General features: G+C 47.5%; 1 protein-coding gene across 3 annotated transcripts in view; it reads left to right on the forward strand.

Annotated features, from left to right (window-relative positions):
• LOC139277132 (contactin-4-like) overlaps nt 1–21926 on the forward strand; it is a 1961053-nt gene that overhangs the window by 1224554 nt on the left and 714573 nt on the right. For all 3 annotated transcript variants that reach the window (XM_070895154.1, XM_070895156.1, XM_070895155.1), the window contains exon 12: nt 9849–9976. In XM_070895154.1, coding sequence (XP_070751255.1) covers nt 9849–9976 — 128 coding nt within the window. The remainder of the gene's footprint in view (nt 1–9848; nt 9977–21926) is intronic.

Below are 21926 nucleotides of genomic sequence, written 5' to 3' on the forward strand. Positions count from 1 at the left end.
CGGCACCGGCCAGGCACCGAAAATTGCGCTGACGCGCTCAGCAGGCTCCCACTGGCCACCACTGAGGGGGCGTCGGAGCAGAGCGCCGAAATGGTCATGGCCGTTGAGGCTTTTGACACTGCGGGCTCCCCCATCACAGCCCGCCAGACCAAACTCTGGACCAACAGGGACCCCCTCCTATCCATGATAAAGAAATGTGTCCTGACTGGGGACTGGGCGCCCGCACACAGGGCTTGCCCAGAGAAAGTCAGGCCGTTTCAGAGACGGATGGATGAGCTCTCCATCCAAGCCGACTGCCTGTTATGGGGCAGCTGGGTAGTCATGCCCCAGAAAGGAAGGGAAGCGTTCATCAGGGAACACCACAGCGAGCACCCTGGCATCATGTTAATGAACGCCATTGCCCGGTCACACGTATGGTATCCGGGGATTGACTCAGTCCTGGAACACTGGATTCGCAGGTGCACGAGGTGTGCCCAGTTGGGCAATGCCCCAGGGAGGCCCCACTCAGCCCATGGCCCTGGCCCACCAGGCCATGGTCACATATTCACATGGCCCATACTGGCCCGTTCATGGGAAAAATGTTCCTGATCATTGTCGATGCATACTTTCGACAAGGTCCCACACAAGAGATTAATGTGCAAAGTTAAAGCACATGGGATTGGGGGTAGTGTGCTGACGTGGATTGAGAACTGGTTGTCAGACAGGAAGCAAAGAGTAGGAGTAAATGGGTACTTTTCAGAATGTCTGGCAGTGACTAGTGGGGTACCGCAAGGTTCTGTGCTGGGGCCCCAGCTGTTTACATTGTACATTAATGATTTAGACGAGGGGATTAAATGTGGTATCTCCAAATTTGCGGATGACACTAAGTTGGGTGGCAGTGTGAGCTGCGAGGAGGATGTTATGAGGCTGTAGAGTGACTTGGATAGGTTAGGTGAGTGGGCAAATGCATGGCAGATGAAGTATAATGTGGATAAATGTGAGGTTATCCACTTTGGTGGTAAAAACAGAGAGACAGACTATTATCTGAATGGTGACAGATTAGGAAAAGGGGAGGTGCAACGAGACCTGGGTGTCATGGTACATTAGTCATTGAAGGTTGGCATGCAGGTACAGCAGGCGGTTAAGAAAGCAAATGGCATGTTGGCCTTCATAGCGAGAGGATTTGAGTACAGGGGCAGGGAGGTGTTGCTACAGTTGTACAGGGCCTTGGTGAGGCCACACCTGGAGTATTGTGTTGGTCTCCGAACTTGAGGAAGGACATTCTTGCTATTGAGGGAGTGCAGCGAAGATTCACCAGACTGATTCCCGGGATGGTGGGACTAATCTTTCAAGAAAGACTGGATCATCTGGGCTTGTTTTCACTGGAGTTCAGAAGAATGAGAGGGGACCTCATAGAAACGTTTAAAATTCTGACGGGTTTAGACAGGTTAGATGCAGGAAGAATGTTCCCAATGTTGGGGAAGTCCAGAACCAGGGGTCACAGTCTAAGGATAAGGGGTAAGCCATTTAGGAACGAGATGAGGAGAAACTTCTTCACCCAGAGAGTGGTGAACCTGTGGAATTCTCTACCACAGAAAGTAGTTGAGGCCAATTCACTAAATATATTCAAAAGGGAGTTAGATGAAGTCCTTACTACTAGGGGGATCAAGGGGTATGGCGAGAAAGCAGGAATGGGGTACTGAAGTTACATGTTCAGCCATGAACTCATTGAATGGCGGTGCAGGCTAGAAGGGCTGAATGGCCTACTCCTGCACCTATTTTCTATGTTTCTATGTTTCTATGTTTCTGTACTCGAAGTGGATCGAGTGCATCATATTGAACTCGAGCACGACATCCATCACTGTGGAGAGTCTGCGTACGGTTTTCGTGACCCACGGCTTGCCGGACATCCTGGTCAGCGATAATGACCCATGTTTTACCAGCCATGAATTGCAGGAGTTTATGTCGGGCAATGGTATCAAGCACATCTGGACAGCGCCGTTCAAGCCGGTCTCCAATGGCCAGGCGGAACGGGCGGTCCAAGTAATTATGAAGGACATGCTACGCATCCAAGGACCCTCCCTTCAGTACCGCCTATCGCGCCTCCTGCTGGCCTACAGGTCCCGGCCGCACTCGCTCACGGGAGTCCCGCCAGCGGAACTCCTCATGAAACGCACACTCAAGACGCGGCTGTCCCTTATTCACCCAACCCTGGCAGACATTGTTGAGGGCAAGCGCCAGTCCCAAACCGAGCTCCATGATCGAGGCTCAAGGGGGAGGTGTATAAAAATAGATGACCCCGTATTTGTTCTTAACCATGCTTTGGGACCCAACTGGCTTGAGGGCACTGTAATTGGCAAAGAAGGAAACAGGATCATGGTGGTCAGACTAAACAATGGGCAGATATGCTGCAAACACTTGGACCAAGTGAAGACAAGGTTCAGTGCAGACTTGGAGGAACCGGAAGAAGAGCATGATGAGATAGCACCCACACCACTTCCAGCGCACGAGCAACAAAGACAGCCCTCAGCAAGCACAGTCCCTGCGGCCAGCTCGGACAGGCCGGAACCACCTCAAGTGACAGAAACACGTGCTGAGGCTCAGCCACCAGAGCCACAACTGCGGCGCTCCACGAGAGAGTGCCGACCACCCGATAGATTTTACCTCTGAAAGTAAAAGACCTAAGGGGGAGTGATGTCTTGTACTTCACCATCTTGCAATGACTATAAGTATGTAACTAACTCATGCATACTATACCTGTACCCTTGTAATGCACACCCTGACCACAGGGAGTGAGCTCCTCACCTGGGCTTCCAGGTATAAAAGGGGAGGTCCCACCCAGGATTCGCACTCTTTCGTCCTGGGAATAAAGTGAAGGGCACAGAGTGACCGTGTCTGATATATCCATGCCTCGTGTGAGTGTTGCTTAACCGGGAGCTAATGTAGATCAGCGAGCACAGGGGGTGAAGAGTGAGCGGAACTTGGTGCGAGTTAGGACACGGGCAGCCAAGTTTAGGATCACCTCTAGTTTACGTAGGGTAGAATGTGGGAGGCCAGCCAGGAGTGAGTTGAAGTAGTCAAATCCAGAGGTAACAAAGGCATGAATGAGGGCTTCAGCAGTGGATGAGCTGAGGCAAGGGCGGAGATGGGCGATGTTATGGAGGTGGAAATAGACGGTCTTATGCTGCGGATGTGTGGTCGAAAGCTCATTTCAAGGTCAAATATGACACCAAAGTTTTGAACAGTCTGGTTCAGCCTCAGACAGATGTTGGGGAGAGGGATGGAGTCAGTGTCTGGGGAACGGAGATTGTGGCAGGGAGCAAAAATAATGGCTTCGGTCTTCCCAATATTCACTTGGAGGAAATTTCTGCTCATCCAGAACTGGATGTCGGACAAGCAGTCTGACAATTTAGAGACTGAGAAGGGGTCTAGAGAAGTGGTGGTGAGGTAGAGCTGGGTGTCATCAGCGTACATGTGGAAACTGACGCTGTGTTTCCAGATGACGTCGCTAAGGGGCAACATGTAGATGAGCAATAGGAGGGAGCCAAGGATAGATCCTTGGACACCAGAGGGAACGATGCAGGGGCAGGAAGAGAAGCTGTTGCAGGTGGTTCTCTGGCTATGATTAGATATATAAGAATGGAACCAGGCAAGTGGCAAAGGATGGAGTTGTCAACCGTGTCAAAGGCTGCAGACCAGTCAAGAAGGACGATGAGGGATAGTTTACCTTTTTCACAGTCACAAATGATGTCATTTGTGACTTTTATGAAAGCCGTTTCAGTACGGTGGCAGGGGTGGAATCCAGATTGCAGGGAATCAGACATGGAACGAGCAAGGTTAGCAAGGCCGTAAAAAAGCAAACCAAGCACTCGGGTTTATTTCTAGAGGAATAGAATTGAAAAGTAGGGAAGTTATGCTAAACCTGTATTGAACCTCGGTTAGACCACACTTAGAGTACTGCGTACAAATTTGGTCACCATATTATAAAAAGGATATAGAGGCACTGGGGAGGGTGCAGAGAAGATTTACAAGGATGATACCAGAAATGCGAGGGTATACATATCAGGAAAGGATGAACAGGTTGGGTCTCTTGAAAAAAGAAGGCTGAAGGGTGATCTAATAGAGGTCTTTAAAATTATGAAAGGTTTTGATAGAGTGGATACAGAGAGAGTGTTTCCACTTGTGGGGAAGACCATAACTAGAGGCCATCAATATAAGATAGTCACCAAGAAATCCAATGGGAAATTCAGAAGAAACTTCTTTACCCAGAGAGCGGTGAGAATGTGGAACTCGCTGCCACAGGGAGTGGTTGAAGCGAATAGTATCGATGCATTTAAGGGGAGGCTAGACAAGCATATGAGGGCGAAGGGAATAGAGGGTTATGCTGATAGATTTAGATGAGGAAAGATGGGAGGAACATAAACGCCAGCACAGACTGGTTGGGCCGAATGGCCTGTTTCTGTGCCGTATATCCCGTGTTATCCGGTGTAAACCACCTTCTCAGGGCAGCGAGAGACAAGCAATAAATGCAGCCCACATCCCAAGAACAAATTTTTTAAAAATTGAACCATTTTGCATGAACGTTTCAGAACTTTCCAAGCGAGTGCATGGCCTGGAGAACCGAGAATAACAGTGCACTCCCTCTGTATTTGGCCACCACAGTGCAGGGTAGAGCGGCTTGAGCTGGAGGTTCCCGAGCCTGTTGAGCTGGCCCTCACAGGATGAGTTGGCGGTAAAAGTGACTCTGGGCCGCTGTAAAATTGAAGCTTTTTGGAAGCATGCATCTTTTATGCTAAAGAAAGAACGTGCTTCCCCGTGCTCAGAAAGTGAAGCCTTTGGCAATTACTGCTTCACAACTGCAGATGCACCACATAATAAAGTATATGTAGTAAATCCTGGATGGCTTCAGCTGTCACTGTAGCTCAAACCTAGATCTGGAGCACAGAGAGATTAAGGTGTGGAAGATGTTCCTCTCTGCTGGCTTCAGCTGACCTTCCTGTAACAGGTCTTGCAAAAGTGACAGGACCAAAGTGGCCCCGAACCCAATAATTGTTGGTCATGTTGCTTTAAGCAAAGGAACATTTTTAAGAGAGCGCACTGGAGAAAGAAGGTTGCTGAGTGCCTGCAGCTCACAACTAGCTATGTTTCACTGGGGCCCTGTTCCTACAAGACGCCATTGAACTGATATCTACAATTACATTGTAACTGGGATGTCAACAGGGTCCCTCTCTGACGAAACATTGAAATTCAAGTCAGATTGCACCATTGGCAGTAAAAAGCAAAGGACAGAGTGACCTGTGAAATTATGGGCCAATCTGACAAGAAGCAGTGCCTCTCATTGGTAAGAGGCAGAATTCACGACGTTACTGTGTTATGCACCAGTATTATCACTTGCATAAAAACTCACCTCTGCAACTAAGCTGTCTGCAAGAGGCGAGTAGCTGTGATAAATGAATGCCTTTTCTTGGAAAATGGGTTGTTGCTTGGCATGGATATAGAAATGATCCAACATTTCTTGGAAGAAATAATTGAATTATTTGAAGATAGTTATGCAGTTGTTCTAATTAACTGGAGTTTTCAGAAGGTGAAGTGTGATGTCAAGGAGACTGAGGCTCATGGAATTCCTGGCAAATTAACTGATTAGTCTGAAATTGTCTTGGCAATAAAAAGTAGACAGCAGCTGTTTGTGGACTTGGATTTTTTTCTCAGCTGTGAAGGCCCCCACTGTCAAATAACCGACTGGCACCCACTGCCTTGACTCACACATGAAGAATGGCTACTTGGGTAAGGCATCAAAGTTCTGCCAGTGCCTATAGAATCTGGAAGAGCCAGAGCTTCAGGAAAGGAAAGAGAAATTGGAGAAAAAGAAATATAATCTACTGAAGCTGTTAGCAACAAGGTTGACCAAGAATGACAACAACAACTTGTATTTATATAGTGCCTTTAACGTAGTGAAATGTCCCAAGGAGCTTCTTAGGAGTATTATGAGATAAAGAATTTGACACCAAGCTGCATAAGTAGAAATTAGCGCAGGTGACCTGGTCACAGAGGTATGTTTTAAGGAGCGTCTTGAAGGAGGAAAGAGAGGTAGAGAGGCCGAGAGGTTTAGGGAGGGAATTCCAGAGCTGAGGGCCTAGGCAACAGAAGGCACAGCCACCAATTATTGAGTGATTATAATCAGGGATGCTCAAGAGCGCAGAATTAGAGGAGCGCAGATATCTTGGGAGTTGTGGGGCTGGAGGAGATTATTGAGATAGAGAGAGGTCAAGCCATGGAGGGATTTGAAAATAAGGATGAGTATTTTTAAATCGACGCGTTGCTTAACCGAAAGCTAATATACGTCCGCGAGCATAGGGGGTGATGAGTGAGTGGGACTTGGTGCAAGTTAGGACACGGGCAACCGAATTTTCGATCACCTCTAGTTTACATAGGGTAGAATGTGGGAGGCTAGCCAGGAGTGCATTGGAATAGTCAAGTATCGAGGTAACAAAGGCATGGATGAGGACTTTGGTAGCAGATGAGCTGAGGCAGGGGCGGAGACGGGCGATGTTACGGAGGTGGAAATATTCGATCATTGTTATGCTGCGGATATGTGGTCGAAAGTTCATTTCAGGGTCAAATATGACACCAAGGTTGCGAGCAGTCTGGTTCAGGCTCACACAGCGATTGGGGAGAGGGATGGAGTCAGTGGCTAGGGAACGGAGTTTGTGGTGGAGACCAAAAATAATGCCTTCGATCTGTCCAATATTCAATTGGAGAAAATTTCTGCTCATCCAGAACTGGATGCCGGACAAGCAGTCTGACAATTTAGAGACTTTGGAGGGGTCAAGAGAAGTGGAGGTGAGGTAGAGCTGGGTGTCATCAGCGTACATGTGGAAACTGACGCTGTGTTTTCAGATGATGTCGCCATGGGGCAACATGTAGATGAGAAATAGGAGGGGGCCAAGGATAGATCCCTGGGGAACACCAGAGGTAACGATGCGGGGGTGGGAAGATAAGCCGTTGCAGGCGATTCTCTGGCTATAATTAGATACTTAAGAATGGAGAGGATAAGGTGGAGAGGCGTTGGAGAAGGATGGAGTGGTCAGCCGTGTCAAAGGCTGCAGACTGGTCGAGAAGGACGAGGAGGGATCATTTGTCTTTGTCACAGTCACAAAGGATGTCATTAGTGACTTTGATGAGAGCTGTTTCGGTACTGTGTCAGGCGCGGAAACCGGATTGGACGGATTCAAAAATGCAATTGCGGAAAAGATGGGCCTGGATTTGAGAGGCAACAACATGTTCAAGACCTTTGGAGAGGAAAGGGAGGTTGGAGATGGGACGATAGTTTGCAAGGATGGATGGGTCGAGAGTTGTTTTTTGAGAGGAGGGGGGTGATGACGGCAGATTTGAGGGAGAGGGGAACAGTACCTGAGGAGGGAGAACCGTTAACAATGTCAGCTAACATTGGAGCCAGAAAAGGGAGTTGGGTGGTCAGCCGTTTGGTGGGAATAGGGTCAAGGGAGCAGGACGTGGGTCTCATGGACAGGATGAGCTCGGAAATGTCAAGAGGGGAGATCGAAGAGAAACAGGAGAAAGATGTGAGTTCAGGACTAGGGCAGGGGGGATCCTTAGAGGAAGTTTGGCCCAGTGTGCTAGGGGAAGGAAGGGAAGCGACAGAAGTGGCCGAACGGATGGTCTCAATCTTAGAGACAAGGAAGTCCATGAGATCCTCGCACTTACTGTCGGAGGTGAGGGCGGAGACTGGGGAGAGGGGTAAAGTTGTGAATGTAATCTTGAGGAAATGCTATTGTAAATCAAAAAATATTATCCCAACCTGATGTGGACCATGGGAAAGGCCATGTTTGTGTGTGGCAATTTCAGTGATAAGCTGGAGAAGATTTAGGGAAGACTGATGTGGTAGGATTTAAGGTTCCAAATCATGAGTAAAGATGCATAGAATTGAAAATGTTGAAATCCATAGAATATGTTGACACAGTATTTAACTTGAATTGGGCTCGGAGAAGTTGAAGGGACAGATCCAGAATTAACAGGCCTGAAGTCACACTGGAGCTAAGAAGATATTATTGGGCTGAATTTTTAGCTTTGCTCATTTCGGGGCAGTAATGGTGGTGGGGTGGTTAAGTTTACGCCCAGGAACAGTTTACATCTCAGTGAGCAGAATTGGTCAGCTGGGCCCTGGGGCGGAGCACTAAGGGAGGCATTACACACCTCTCTTTGGGTGCTAGGCCGGCTGAGCAACCGAAAATCCCGAGCTAAACAGCTGGCCTCGGTGCGCTCCGAGAGAGGTCTGGGGAGAAAAAAAAAAGCTGATAACCAAATATTGAAAACATTCCCAATAAGTAACTCACGCCACAAAATAAATGGCAAAAAAATTAAATAAAAGACACTCACACTTTGAGGTGGACATTACAGACCTCACTGCAGCCGCTACAGGTCAGACCACCCGCTTCACAGGCGGTCCAAGCAGGGGGTGCTCTACAGAGCGCTACGGATAAGGTGGGAGCCACAAATGGAGCCGGTATCGCAACCAGGGGCGTTGCACACCGGTTCGCTTCTCCCGGGCGATAATATTCCCCGCCCCGCTGAAACCGGCTCCGACAACCCCGGCGGTGTGCTGGAATCTTGTTGCCTGCCCAGAAGAGCTCACCACCGCCATCGCCGCCCCTCCTGGGCAAAAAACAGAGGCGACAACATGCTGAAACTCGAGCCCAATGTGTTTCCCACAGAGGGGGCGATATCTGGAACAAACTCCCAGCAAATCAGTTAATGCCTGTGAAAGAGCCGATGAACATTTTGCTGGGAACTGGAGTGAAGGAAATAAGTATCAGGAAAGATATTGGCAATTTCTATGACATCTTTCAGGACCAAGCATTTTTCATTTATAGAATGCAAATGATCCGAGCTGAGTAACATGTTTTGCTTGATGGCCCTTGATGGTTCGAGAGAAGCTTCACACTGCTTTATGCTCTTGAAAGTTTTGCTATGGTTGGCTGCTTCTCTCCCCGAGGAGAAGAGTGGTTTGTAGAGTCTATGAAAAGATCTGCCAGGATGAGGAAAAGGTTTGACGGACGTTATTCTTTTTCCATAATTTCTGAGTCTCATGCAATTGCATGCTATGCTCAGTACACTCCCTTTTCCCGCAGTTCTGGCAATTTACGAGACATACAGAAAAGGGCTCAGTGTAAATTCCAGAGTTGTCTAAACACATCACATATCCGATCCATAGGGATCTCTGTTTTGACTTTGAAATAAGGTGAAGGGTAGGGATAATGAGCCAATACAAATGGAACTGGCTAACAAATGAGGTGACAGGACTTGAATTTGGGTAACGATTGGCTAACAGACCAGTAACATTCAGTATCATTGTGTTCTGGATATGAGAAAAAAAGACAGTATTCAGTCATCTACGATATGTGAGTGCTGCAGCAATGCTTACTAAAATGATCTCTCGCCGCTCCTCTGCCACAAATGAGAGATCATGGCAGAGGTGCGGCAAATGGGGGTACGGTGCCCAGAAGAGCCGAGGGCGCAGGGGCAGCACGAGCCCAGCCCACACTGCACTATGTGTGCGCATTAGGTCCGTGCAGCAGAGCAGGTCTCCAGTCGTCCTGGTTAACCCTTGCCACTGGACCAAGACCTAGCTCTGTCAAGCCCGTGTGGTGGCTGGTGTGCAACGGTCACCCCACGTTAAAAAAATCCACCCACAGGCATCTTCCACCCGCTCGAGTTCAGGACTGGAACATCGGGTCCTTCATTGAAACATCTGTGAACTCACCCCTTTTGGTGTGGAAGCAAGTCATCTTCGTTCAAGGGATTGCCTATGATGAGTGGAAAATTATTGACTGATTTTTGTTCTTTTATTTTAGAAGAATTATTCTGGAGGATGGCAGTCTCCGAATAGCTAATGTGACAAAGAGGGATGGTGGACGCTACACTTGCATTGCTCGGAACCATTTTGGGTCAGCCAACAGCACAGGAACCTTGATGGTGAAAGGTACTTATTAAATGGCGTGATTTACAAGTATGCATAGAGCTGTAATGCTATCGGTTGCTAGCCAAAGACATATTGATTCAAAGAAGTAACTTTTTTTAAAAATCGCAAATATTGCACATTGGGTTCTGTTCAACGGTGGCAATTATTTTACCATTTGTTTGTAAAAATAACAAGATTTTGACGACTTTATGTGATGTCTTCATGGCAGTATGATGGCATGGTGTTGCCTGGACTTTAAAAAAAATAAAAATTGGCACTCATTCCATCAACATTGCTTCCACTTAAAGTACGGAGGAGTAAAGAAGACATGAAACAAAAATATTTGGTGCTTTAAAAAAGTGTCTTGCTGACATAGTTTAATAACTTGCAATGCTGACATGTTAGTTTTTATACGAAGAGCAGGCTGCCATGATATAATTGGTGATACAATCAAATCTGTCTGGTGATTATTTTTATCTTAGTAAATACCAAGTTGTAAAAATTTTACAAAATATAGCAACTCTATTATCGTGATCTCCCTGTTGGAGCCAATACTCCAGCAGTGCAACTGAGTAATCGGCATAAGTTGTTCCAGGAACCGAGTCGGCCCAATGCAATGACACTGTGCCTTTATTTGAAGTTCTGCCTTCAACAATTCATTGATATGTGAGGTGAATGATCTCATTCAAAATGTTGTGAGCCTTTGATATTCCCATTCCACTTAGGCAAATAGGGAGATGAAATGCAATCTTGCGCTTACACACAATCTTCTGAAATGAAGATTGTCGACAACGAGGATAAACTGAGCAGGTAGACAGAGAGTTGTCTAGACAAACAAGGGAGACTGCAGGGAATTATAATTTGATTTCCGTGTCTCACTGAACAATAGAGGATGAAATGTCACAGCATGGAGTTGGTTGATAGACAAGAAACAAAGGGTTCCGGTTAATGGGTGTTGCGCGAATGGAGGGAAGATTAGAAGGATTAGCCCCTGAGGTGAGTGCTAGCTTCACTTTTGTTTTTGATTATATGCAGCTAATGTGGATTTAGGCACATGGGTATCAAAATGTGCTGATGGCACAGAGTAGGGGGCTTGGCAAATGCTTTCTGGAGGACAGAGACATTTCAGTGGAGGTGAAAGTTGCAATTTAATATAAAGAACTGTAGGGTAATGATTTAAAAAAAACAAATTGGAAAGATGCTGGAGGCGAGAGGTGAACATAAAACCCTGCGAGTACAGGCAGCCAAAGCCATTAAAGGCCAATAGCATTTGAAAAAAACGTAGAAGTACAGAGGAAAATAGCAAAGAGTTTATCATCAATTTATATAAGGTAATAATTAGGCCATGCTTCGAGTATTTATTTTGGCACCCCGTAATAGAAAGAATTTCAAAGCCACAGAGAGCAAACAGTGTGGATTCACAGGGATGATAACAGAAATAAGAAACTATCGTTATAAGGAGAGATTTGAGAAACTGGGATTATGTCTAACAGAGCAGAGAAGTTTAAAGGGGGAGTTAATAGAGGCTTTTAAAGTTATGACAGATTTTGATTGGGTGAATAAGGGGAAAGTATTTCCTCTGGTTGGAGTGTCAATTACAAGGGTATATCAATTTAAAATTGTTGCTGAGAGAATGAGAAAAGATCTCTTTATAGCATGATTCATTGGGGCATTATATACTTTGCCCCAGAGTACTTGATGCAGAGACAATTACATCAGGGAAAAGTGGATAAACATTTGAAGCAGGGGAAGATACAGAGCTTGCGGGGGCAGTGGGATTTGTTTTGGATTACTATAACAAAGAGAGTCTGCACAGACAAAATACATCAATTGCCAAAAACATCTATGGTTCTAGTTAAAAGGGCAACAGAAAGGCAAATTGGAGTAGAAAGGTCCTTTTTTGATCTATGTAAGTTGTAGATGGTACACTAAAGGCCAGATGGAGCCTTTGAGCTATGTGTTCGAAAGAGTTATTACAATGTGTGCGCACTAGGTCCGTGCAGCAGAGCTGGTCTCCAGTTGTCTTGGGTAATCCTTGCCACTGGACCAAGGCCTCGCTCTGTCAAGCCCGTGTGGTGGCTGGTGTGCAACGGTCACCCCACGTTAAAAAAATCCACGCACAGGCATCTTCCACCCTTCAGGATGTAGTTCGGGATCTGGGAATACTAGTAACTTCATTGAAACACCTGTGAACTCATCCCTTTTTGGTGTGGAAGCAAGTCATCCTCGCTTCAAGGGACCACCTATGATGATGATAATGAAGGAATTACAAAATCGTGGATGTTTTAAATAGATTTTTCATATCAATCCACACAAATACATTCAAGGCTGGGTCATTATGTCTCAGGATTCTATAACACAGGTAGATATTGAAAGAAGAAAGAAAGACTTGCATTTATATAGCACCTGTCAGAACTTCAGGAAGTCAATGACAAACGTTTGGAGTGCAGTCACTGTTGTAATGTAGGAAACGTGGCAGACAATTTCCACACCACTACCTCCCACAAACAGCAATGTGATAATGACCAGATAATCTGTTTTCGTGATGATGCCGAAGGGATAAATGTCAGACACGACACAACATAAGGAGACCTCCCCAGCTCTTCTTCAAATAGTGCCGTGGGATCTTTTATGTCCACCTGAGGGGGTAGATGGGCCTTCAGTTTAACATCTCATCTGATAGACTGCATCTCTGACAGTGCAGCACTCCCTCAGTACTGCACTGAAGTGTTCGCCTCGATTTTGTGCTCAAGTCTCTGAAGTGGGATTTGAACCCAGAACCTCTGACTCACAGGTGAGAGTGCGACCACTGAGCCACTTGGTTAAGTGTGTATTGGTAAAGTATGAGATGAAGACATCTTCCGTTTTTAGGCGTAACTTTCGGCAATTACATCTGGACGCATCGGTAAAGCGGGCATTGCACGAGGATTCGTGGCGCAAACTGCGAGTTTTGGCAACTTTAGTCCAGGGCCAGTAGCGCTGCGAGAGAGGCCTTGGGAGGGGGGAAAACAAAAAAAAAAAAATTGCAAAAAACAATTAAAAAACATTCACAAAACCCTTATCTACTAAATTGCAGAAAAATAATTTAAAAAAACTTTAACTTACCTTTTTGCAGGTCTTCATACATCATCATCATAGGCAGTCCCTCGGAATCGAGGAAGACTTGCTTCCACTCTTAAAATGAGTCCTTAGGTGACTGAACAGTCCAATATGAGAACCACAGTCTCTGTCCCAGGTGGGGCAGACAGTCGTTGAGGGAAGGGGTGGATGGGACTGGTTTGCCGTACGTTCTTTCCGCTGCCTGCGCTTGATTTCTGCATGCTCTCGGCGATGAGACTCAAGCTTACCGCTGCTGGCAATGCTACGCGACAGGTTTGACCCGGTATTCTGGGCGTGGCGTAAGGGTCAGGAGAGAGCCGAAAGTGCGACGCAAACGCAATCTGCATCGATGCACGTCGGCACACCTCTCCCCGGTGGTACATGGAAGCGCCGTCACAAAGAGGTCAACAAGGATCCCGCCAACCGTGTTTTCACCGCGGAGGGTCAAATCACGGCGAAAATCCATTCACCAAGTCAGCGAAATTCCAGCCCCTTGTGTCTTCACACTGAGGACACCCTCCATCGTGTTGTGTGCTAAATGGAACAGATTCAGAACAGATCTAGCAGCTCAAAACTGGGCATCCATGTGGCACTGTGGGCCATCAGCAGCAGCAGAATTGTGTTCCACCTCAATCTGTAACCTCATGGCCCGGGATATCCCTCACTCTACCATTACCATTAAGCCAGGGGACCAACCCTGGTTTAATGAGGAGTGCAGAAGAGCATGCCAGGAGCAGCACCAGACGCACCTAAAAATGAGGTGCCAACTTGGGGAAGCTACAACACAGGACTACATGCATGCCAAACAACGGAAGAAACATGCTACAAACAGAGCTAAGCGATCCCATAACCAACGGGTCAGATCAAAGCTCCGTAGTTCTGCCACATCCAGACATAAGAACATAAGAAATAGGAGCAGGAGTCGGCCATATGGCCCCTCGAGCCTGTTCCGCCATTCAATAAGATCATGGCTGATCTGATCATGGACTCAGCTGCACTTCCCCGCCCGCTCCCCATAACCACTTATCCCCTTATCGTTTAAGAAACACTCTATTTCTGTCTTAAATTTATTCAATGTCCCAGCTTCCACAGCTCTCTGAGGCAGCAAATTCCACAGATTTACAACCCTCCTCATCTAATGGGCGGCCCCTTATTCTAAGATCATGTCCCCTAGTTCTAGTCTCCCCCATCAGTGGAAACATCCTCTCTGCATCCACCTTGTCAAGCCCCCTCATAATCTTATACGTTTCTTCTGAATTCCAATGAGTAGAGGCCCAACCTACTCAACCTTTCCTCAAAAGTAAATCCCCTCATCTCTGGAATCAACCTAGTGAACCTTCTCTGAACTGCCTCCAAAGCAAGTATATCCTTTCTTAAATATGGAAACCACAACTGTATGCAGTATTCCAGGTGTGGCCTCACCAATACCCTGTATAACTGTAGCAAGATTTCCCTGCTTTTATACTCCATCCCCTTTGCAATAAAGGCCAAGATTCCATTGGCCTTCCTGATCACTTGCTGTACCTGCATACTATCCTTTTGTGTTTCTTGCACCAGGACCCCCAGGTCCCGCTGTACTGCAGCACTTTGCAATTTTTCTCCATTTAAATAATAACTTGCTCGTCGATTTTTTTCTGTCAAAGTGCATGACCTGACACTTTCCAACATTACACTTCATCTGCCACATGTTTGCCCACTCATTTAGCCTGTCTATGTCCTTTGCAGGTGTTTTTGTATCCTCCTCACACATTGCTTTTCCTCCCATCTTTGTATCGTCAGCAAACTTGGCTACGTTACACTCAGTCCCTTCATCTAAGTCGTTAATACGGATTGAAAATAGTTGGGGTCCCAGCACTGATCCCTGCGGCACCCCACTAGTTACTGATTGCCAACCCAAGAATGAACTATTTATCTCGACTCTCTGTTTTCTGTTAGTTAGCCAATCCTCTATCCATGCTAATATACTACCCCCAACCCCGTGAACTTTTATCTTGTGCAGTAATCTTTTATGTGACACCTTGTCAAATGCCATCTGGAAGTCCAAATACACCACATCCACTGGTTCCCCTTTATCCATCCTGTTTGTTACATCCTCAAACAATTCCAGCAAATTTGTCAAACATGACTTCCCCTTCATAAATCCGTGCTGACTCTGCCTGACCGAATTATGCTTTTCCAAATGTCCTGCTACAGTCATGAATGGTAGTGGACAATTAAACAACTAACAGGAGGAGGAGGCTCCATCAACATCCAATCAATGATGACAGAGCCCAGCACGTGAGTGCAAAAGACAAGGCTGAAGCATTTGCAACCATCTTCAGCCAGAGGTGCTGCGTGGATGATCCATCTCGGCCTCCTCCTGAGGTCCCCACCTTCACAGCAGCCAGTCTTCAGCCAATTTGATTCACTCCACGTGATATCAGAAACTGCTGAGCGCACTGGATACAGCAAAGGCTCTGGGCCCCGATAACATCCCGGCTGTCGTGCTAAAGACGCGCTCCTGAACTTGCCGCGCTGATGCAGCTTAAAATCCTCAAAGAAGCGCAAAACAAATAAGTAATACTTTGGTGCATATTTTTTAAGATCTTTATGCCCGGGACCAGAGGATATTATCCTGATATTCAAAGAAGGAGTGAGACATCAACCTAAAAATATTTGATCACATGGCCTCACATCTGCAGGGAGAAACATGCTTTCGAACATCATAAGTGACACTATCAATACGTGTCTGAAGAGCAGAAGGAGAAGTTAGCATAAATTCAGAAGCAATTGGGCATGATTTACTAATCCACTGGACTTCTTTGATATGGTGAACAGAGAATGACTCATATAGCAGGAAGCTTCACACAAGAAATCATCCTGCAACGGATCCTGATTAAGTCACAAATAGCTTCTTGTGTGAGAATCAAGAGGTCCTCTTATAAAGGTAGGTGTCAGTGGGGCATTCGCATTACTGGTGCCGACAGTACGTGTCCACCGTACCAGTCTTAGCAATTCCCAGTAATTTTATACTCGGCTTTAGTTGGCTGTGCTTTAGGAACCAGCAGCACAAAGACCACATTGACATCAATGTAAAAGGCCTTTAAAATATCATGGTTCAAAGTACAACTGTCCTTCTGTTGTTATTTTAAATAGCCATTTAGCTATTCAACATGAATACGGCAAATGTGATGAAACTTGCTCATGTTGTTAGTGTAAAGTCCTTACTCCACAGTATGAAACCACAAGAGGCATCTTCTGGGGACAAAGTCACTCTGTGACCTGAACTCTTTATCCACAGGACTCCAAAGACCTTGTGTGGGACCTCCCTTTTTATACCTGAGTGATCAGGTAAGGAGTGTCTCCCACAAGTTCACCTCTTGTGGTCAAGGTGTGCATCTAGGTTGAGTGTGTACAGTAATACAGTGGTGTTACATTGTGGTTACATACATGACATCACCTCCCCACCCCCCCCACCCCCGACCCCACAAAGTCTTATTGGGATCATAGGTTTAGTCTTTCAGGTGGTCTACGCTCCCTCGTGGAGCGTTGGGGCTCTGGTTGTTGGACACTGACGTGAGTGTCTGTCACCTGTGGTGATTCTGGCCTGTCCGGGCTGACCGCAGGGACTGTGCATTCTTCCGATTGCTCTTGTGTGCGTTCACTGGCGGTGTTGTGAGCTCCATCTCATGGTCTTCTTCAGGTTCCTCCGTGTCGATGCTGAACCTTTTTTTTTATTTGGTCCTGATGCTTACAGCATATCTGACCATTGTTGAGTTTTACCATGATGACCCTATTCCCCTCTTTGTCAATTACAGTGCCCTCAAGCCATTTGGGCCCCATGGCGTGATTGAGGACGAATACAGGATCATTTATTTCTATACATCTCCCCCTCGCATTATGGTCATGATACTCGTTTTGTGACTTGCGCTTGCCCTCAACTATGTCGGTCAGGACTGGATGAATGAGGGACAACCGAGTTTTGAGTGTCCGTTTCATTAGTAGCTCTGCGGGCGGGACCCCCGTGAGCGAGTGCGGTCAGGATCTATAGGCCAGCAGGAGACATGATAGACGGCATTGTAGGGAGGGTCCTTGAATCCTGAGCATACCTTGCTTAATGATTTGGACCGCACGTTCTGCCTGGCCATTGGAGGCCGGCTTGAACGGCGCAGTCCTGACATGATTGATGCCATTGCCCAACATAAACTCTCGGAATTCGTAGCTTGTGAAACATAGGCCATTATCACTAACCAGGATGTCCGGCAAGCCATGGGTTGCAAAGATCAGACATAGGCTTTCCACGGTGGTGGATGATGTGCATGAATTCAGAATGATGCACTCGATCCATTTCGAGTACGCATCTACCACAATAAGGAACATCTTAGCCATGAACGGGCCCGCGTAGTCAACATGAATGCGTGACCATGGCCTGGTGGGCCAGGGCCACGGGCTGAGCAGGGCCTCCCTCGGGGTGTTACCCAGCTGGGCACACGTCGTGCACCTGCGAACACAGTGTTCCAGGTCTGAATCAATTCCAGGCCATCAAACATGTGACCAGGCAATGGCCTTCATCAGCACAATGCCTGGGTGCTCGCTGTGCAGTTCCCTGATGAAGGCCTCCCTGCTCTTCTGGGGCATGACTACCCGGTTGCCCCATAGTAGGCAGTCAGCTTGGATGGAGAGCTCATCCATCCATCTGTGGAATGGTCTGACCTCCTCAGGGCACGCTCCGTGTGCAGGCGCCCAATCCCCAGTCAGGACACATTTCTTAATCAGGGATAGGAGGGGATCTCTGTTTGTCCAGATTTTGATCTGGCGGGCTGTGATGGGGAACCTGCACTGTCAAAGGCATCGACAGCCATGACCATCTCGGCGCTTTGCTCCGCTGCCCCCTCGGTGGTGGCCAGTGGGAGCCTGCTGAGCGCATCAGCGCAATTTTCAGTGCCGGGCCGGTGCCGGATGGAGTAGTCATAAGCAGCCAGCGTGAGAGCCCATCGCTGTATGCGGGCAGATGCGTTGGCATTGATAGCCTTGCTGTCTGACAACAGGGATGTTAATGGCTTGTGGTCCGTCTCTAATTCAAACTTCCTACCAAAGAGGTACTGATGCATTTTTTTTACACCATAGACACATGCAAGTGCTTCCTTCTCGACCATCCCATATCCCCGTTCTACTTGACAGAGTGACCTGGAGGCATAAGCCACAGGTTGTAGTTGACCCTCAGCATTGCCCTCCTGCAACACGCACCCAACCCCATAGGGCGATGCATCACATGTCACAACCAACTTTTTACAGGGGTCATACAGGGTCAACAACTTGTTTGAACAAAGTAGGTTTCGCGCCCGATCAAAAGCCCGTTCCTGACAGTCCCCCCAAAACCAATCGCAACCCTTACGCAGGAGCACGTGTAGTGGCTCCAACAACGTGTTCAAGTTCGGCAGAAAGTTCCCGAAATAGTTCAACAGTCCCAGGAATGAACGCAACTCCGATGTGTTGCAGGGCCTGGGTGCTCGTCGAATCGCCTCTGTTTTGGATTCGGTGGGCCGAATCCCATCTGCAGCAACCCTCCTGCCCAGAAACTCAACCTCAGGAGCTAAGAACACACATTTAGACTTTTTGAGTCGCAGGCCTACCCGGTCCAGTCGGCATAGCACCTCCTCCAGGTTGTGGAGGTGTTTCTTGGTGTCTCGACCCGTGATGAGGATGTCGTCCTGGAATACGATCGTTCCAGGAATTGATTTAAGCAGGCTTTCCATGTTTCGTTGAAAAATCGCGGCCGCTAATCGAATGCCAAACGGGCACCTGTTATAAACGAACAGTCCCTTGTGCGTGGTGATGGTGGTCAGTAGTTTAGATTCGTCGGCCAGTTCCTGGGTCATATAGGCTGAAGTGAGGTCCAACTTGGTGAACAGCTTGCCGCCTGCCAGCGTGGCGAAGAGGTCCTCCGCTCTCGGGAGCGGGTATTGATCTTGTAGGGACACCCGATTGATAGTGGCCTTGTAGTCGCCACAGATCCTGACAGAGCTATCCTCTTTTAGTACAGGAACGATGGGGCTCGCCCAGTCGCTGAATTCAACAGGCGAGATGATGCCCTCTCTCAACAGCTGGTCCAGTTCGCTATCGATCTTTTCACGCACCGCTCTGGCTTTGTGGTGCACTGGCCTGGCGTCCGGGGTGATGTGTATCACTACTTTAGTGCCTTTGAAAGTCCCGACGCCAGGTTGGAATAGTGAATCGAATTGTTGTAGGACTTGTGAGCATGAACTTCGCTCCACAGATGACATTGCATGAACATCCCCCCATTTCCAGTTCATCTCGGCTAACCAGCTCCTCCCCAACAGTGTGGGACCATTGCCCGGGACAATCTAAAGCGGCAGCCGATTCACTAACCCATTGTGTGTGACAGCCAACATTGCACTGCCAAGCACCGGAATGATTTCTTTCGTGTAAGTCCGTAATTGTGTCTCAATACGTGCTAATTTGGGTCAACTGGCTTTAAGTGGCCATAGCTTCTCAAATTGCTGAACGCCCATGAGTGACTGGCTGGCCCCAGTGTCCAGCTCCATGCATACTGGGATACCGTTTAATAAAACCCTCATCATCATTGGTGGCGTTTTGGTGTATGAACTGTGAATATTCGCCACATGGACCCGCTGAACCTCGGCATCCATCGATTTGCCCCAAACGTCATCCTGCCTCAAAGAACCCTCTTCTGGTCCATCCGCCTCATATATTAGTCTGGTTGCAGACTTCCTGCACATTCGAGCTAAGTGGCCACTGAGATTGCAGTTCCTGCAGACAAACTGTTGAAATCTGCAAGATCTAGCTGAGTGTTTTCCCCCACACCTCTAGCATGAGTTAAAGTTTCCATTGTTGGGAACAAAAGGGCTGTGGCCAGGCATTCCGCGCTGACTGTCCCTTTGACTGCTCTTAAGTACCCTATTAGTGGGTGTCAATGGCCCCATCCCAGGCCGCATTGTCCACTGTGATGGCGTGAATGTCCGCTCAGCCTGCCATTGTCTCTGTTGAAGTCCTGCTCTGGGGTCTATTATTTCGCACTGCTCTGCCTGCCTGCGAGGCTCTGAGTCGCATTAATGATGAGTCCCTGATCCATCGCCGCGTTAGAGGCAGAATTGCGCGCGTAAATTATTTTCGTCTCTTCCTCCCCCGCCAGGAAAGTTTGAGCCATCAACGCCGCCGCTTCCAAGGTCAAATCCTTGGTCTCAATTAATTTGCGGAAAGTTCCCGCATGACCGATGCCCTCGATAAAGAGGTCCCTTAGCATCTCCCCCCTGCAGGCATCTGTGAACTTACAGAGGCTGGCCAAACGCCGGAGGTCCGCTACGAAGTCCGGTATGCTCTGTCCTTCATGACGTCAGTTGGTGTAGAATCTGTGTCGGGCCAAATGTTTGCTACTCGCCGGTTTGAGGTGCTTCCCGATCAATTTGCTAAGTTGTTCAAAGGTTTGTCCGCCGGCTTTTCGGGTGCTAGTAAATCCTTCATGAGCGCGTAAGTCTTTGGTCCGCAGCTGGTCAAAAGATGAGCCCTTCGCTTGTCGGCCGCTGCATTCCCCCAGCCATTCTTTCGTAACGAAGCTTTGCTGAAGCCTCTCGACAAAATCATGCCAGTCTTCTCCAACACAGTACCATTCCTCTGTGCTACCGGTGGCCATTCTCGTGGGTCGTGAATTCCCGTTTCTTGTCGCCAATGTAAAGTCCTTAATCGAAAGTATGAAACCACACGAGGCACCTTCTGGGGACAAGGTCACTCTGTGACCTGAACTCTTTATTACAGGACTCCAGAAGTGATGACCCTGCATGGGACCTTCCTTTTTATACCTGTGTGGTCAGGTAAGGAGTGTCTCCCACAAGTTCACCCCTTGTGGTCAAGGTGTGCATCGAGGTTGAGTGTATACAGTAATACAGTGGTGTTACATTGTGGTCACATGCATGACAGTTAGAAACAACTTTGTGAAAGGTTGTATCTTAAACTCAGTCAGGTTCTGGGCATGCTCCTGAAATCTCTTCATCAATCAAAAATTAGCAGAAAAAAAGGGAATGGAATTACCACACATATGAACAATGACGGACAGGTAAAGACTATCTGGCCCATTGAGCCTGTCCCACACAATGGTGATACCTTGTGTATCACAACATATACCCTCCACCCCCACCCCAAACCATGTGGTCTCTTGGGAGAGATTAAAAAAACCCAGGCCAATTTGGGGGGAAAAAATCTGGGAAATTCCTCTCCAACCCATCGAGGCGATCAAAACTAATCCAGGAGATCACTCTGGGCATTAAATCTCCTGCAGTACCTACCTTCTGTCAGAGTTAATCTCCGCCACAGCCAGAAACAAATCCAGCTTTTGCCTGGAGGAATTCAGTGAGTCTGCATCCACATGAGAGGGCAGCTTGTTCCAGAGGTCTGCTGTTCTCTGGGAAAAGAACCACCTCCTGACGTCTAACCTAGATCTAGCTCCATACAACTTAAATTCATAGCCCCTGGTCCTGCCTAACCTATTTAATTGAAATAAACTGTTCGCTGGAACACTGTCTATTCCCTTCATTATCTTATAAACCTCAATCATATCCCCCCTAAGTCTATACGCTGCTCTAAGGTAAAGAGTCCCAACTCTTTTAACCTATCTTGATAACTAAGATGCTTTAGACATGGAATTAGTCTGGTGGCCCTCTTCTGCACCCTTTCCAGAGCCTCAATATCACCCACCATGTGAGGTGACCAAAACTGCACACAGTATTCCAAGTGTGGCCTGACTAAGGTCTTGTACAAGGACAAAACAGTACGTCTCGTCTTACACTCCATTGTCCTATGGATACACCCCAACACACTATTTGCTCTAGCTATTGCTGCACGGCATTGCTCGTGTACC

The sequence above is a fragment of the Pristiophorus japonicus genome, chromosome 12, assembly GCF_044704955.1.
Source record: "Pristiophorus japonicus isolate sPriJap1 chromosome 12, sPriJap1.hap1, whole genome shotgun sequence".
NCBI classification, from domain to species: Eukaryota; Metazoa; Chordata; class Chondrichthyes; family Pristiophoridae; genus Pristiophorus; species Pristiophorus japonicus.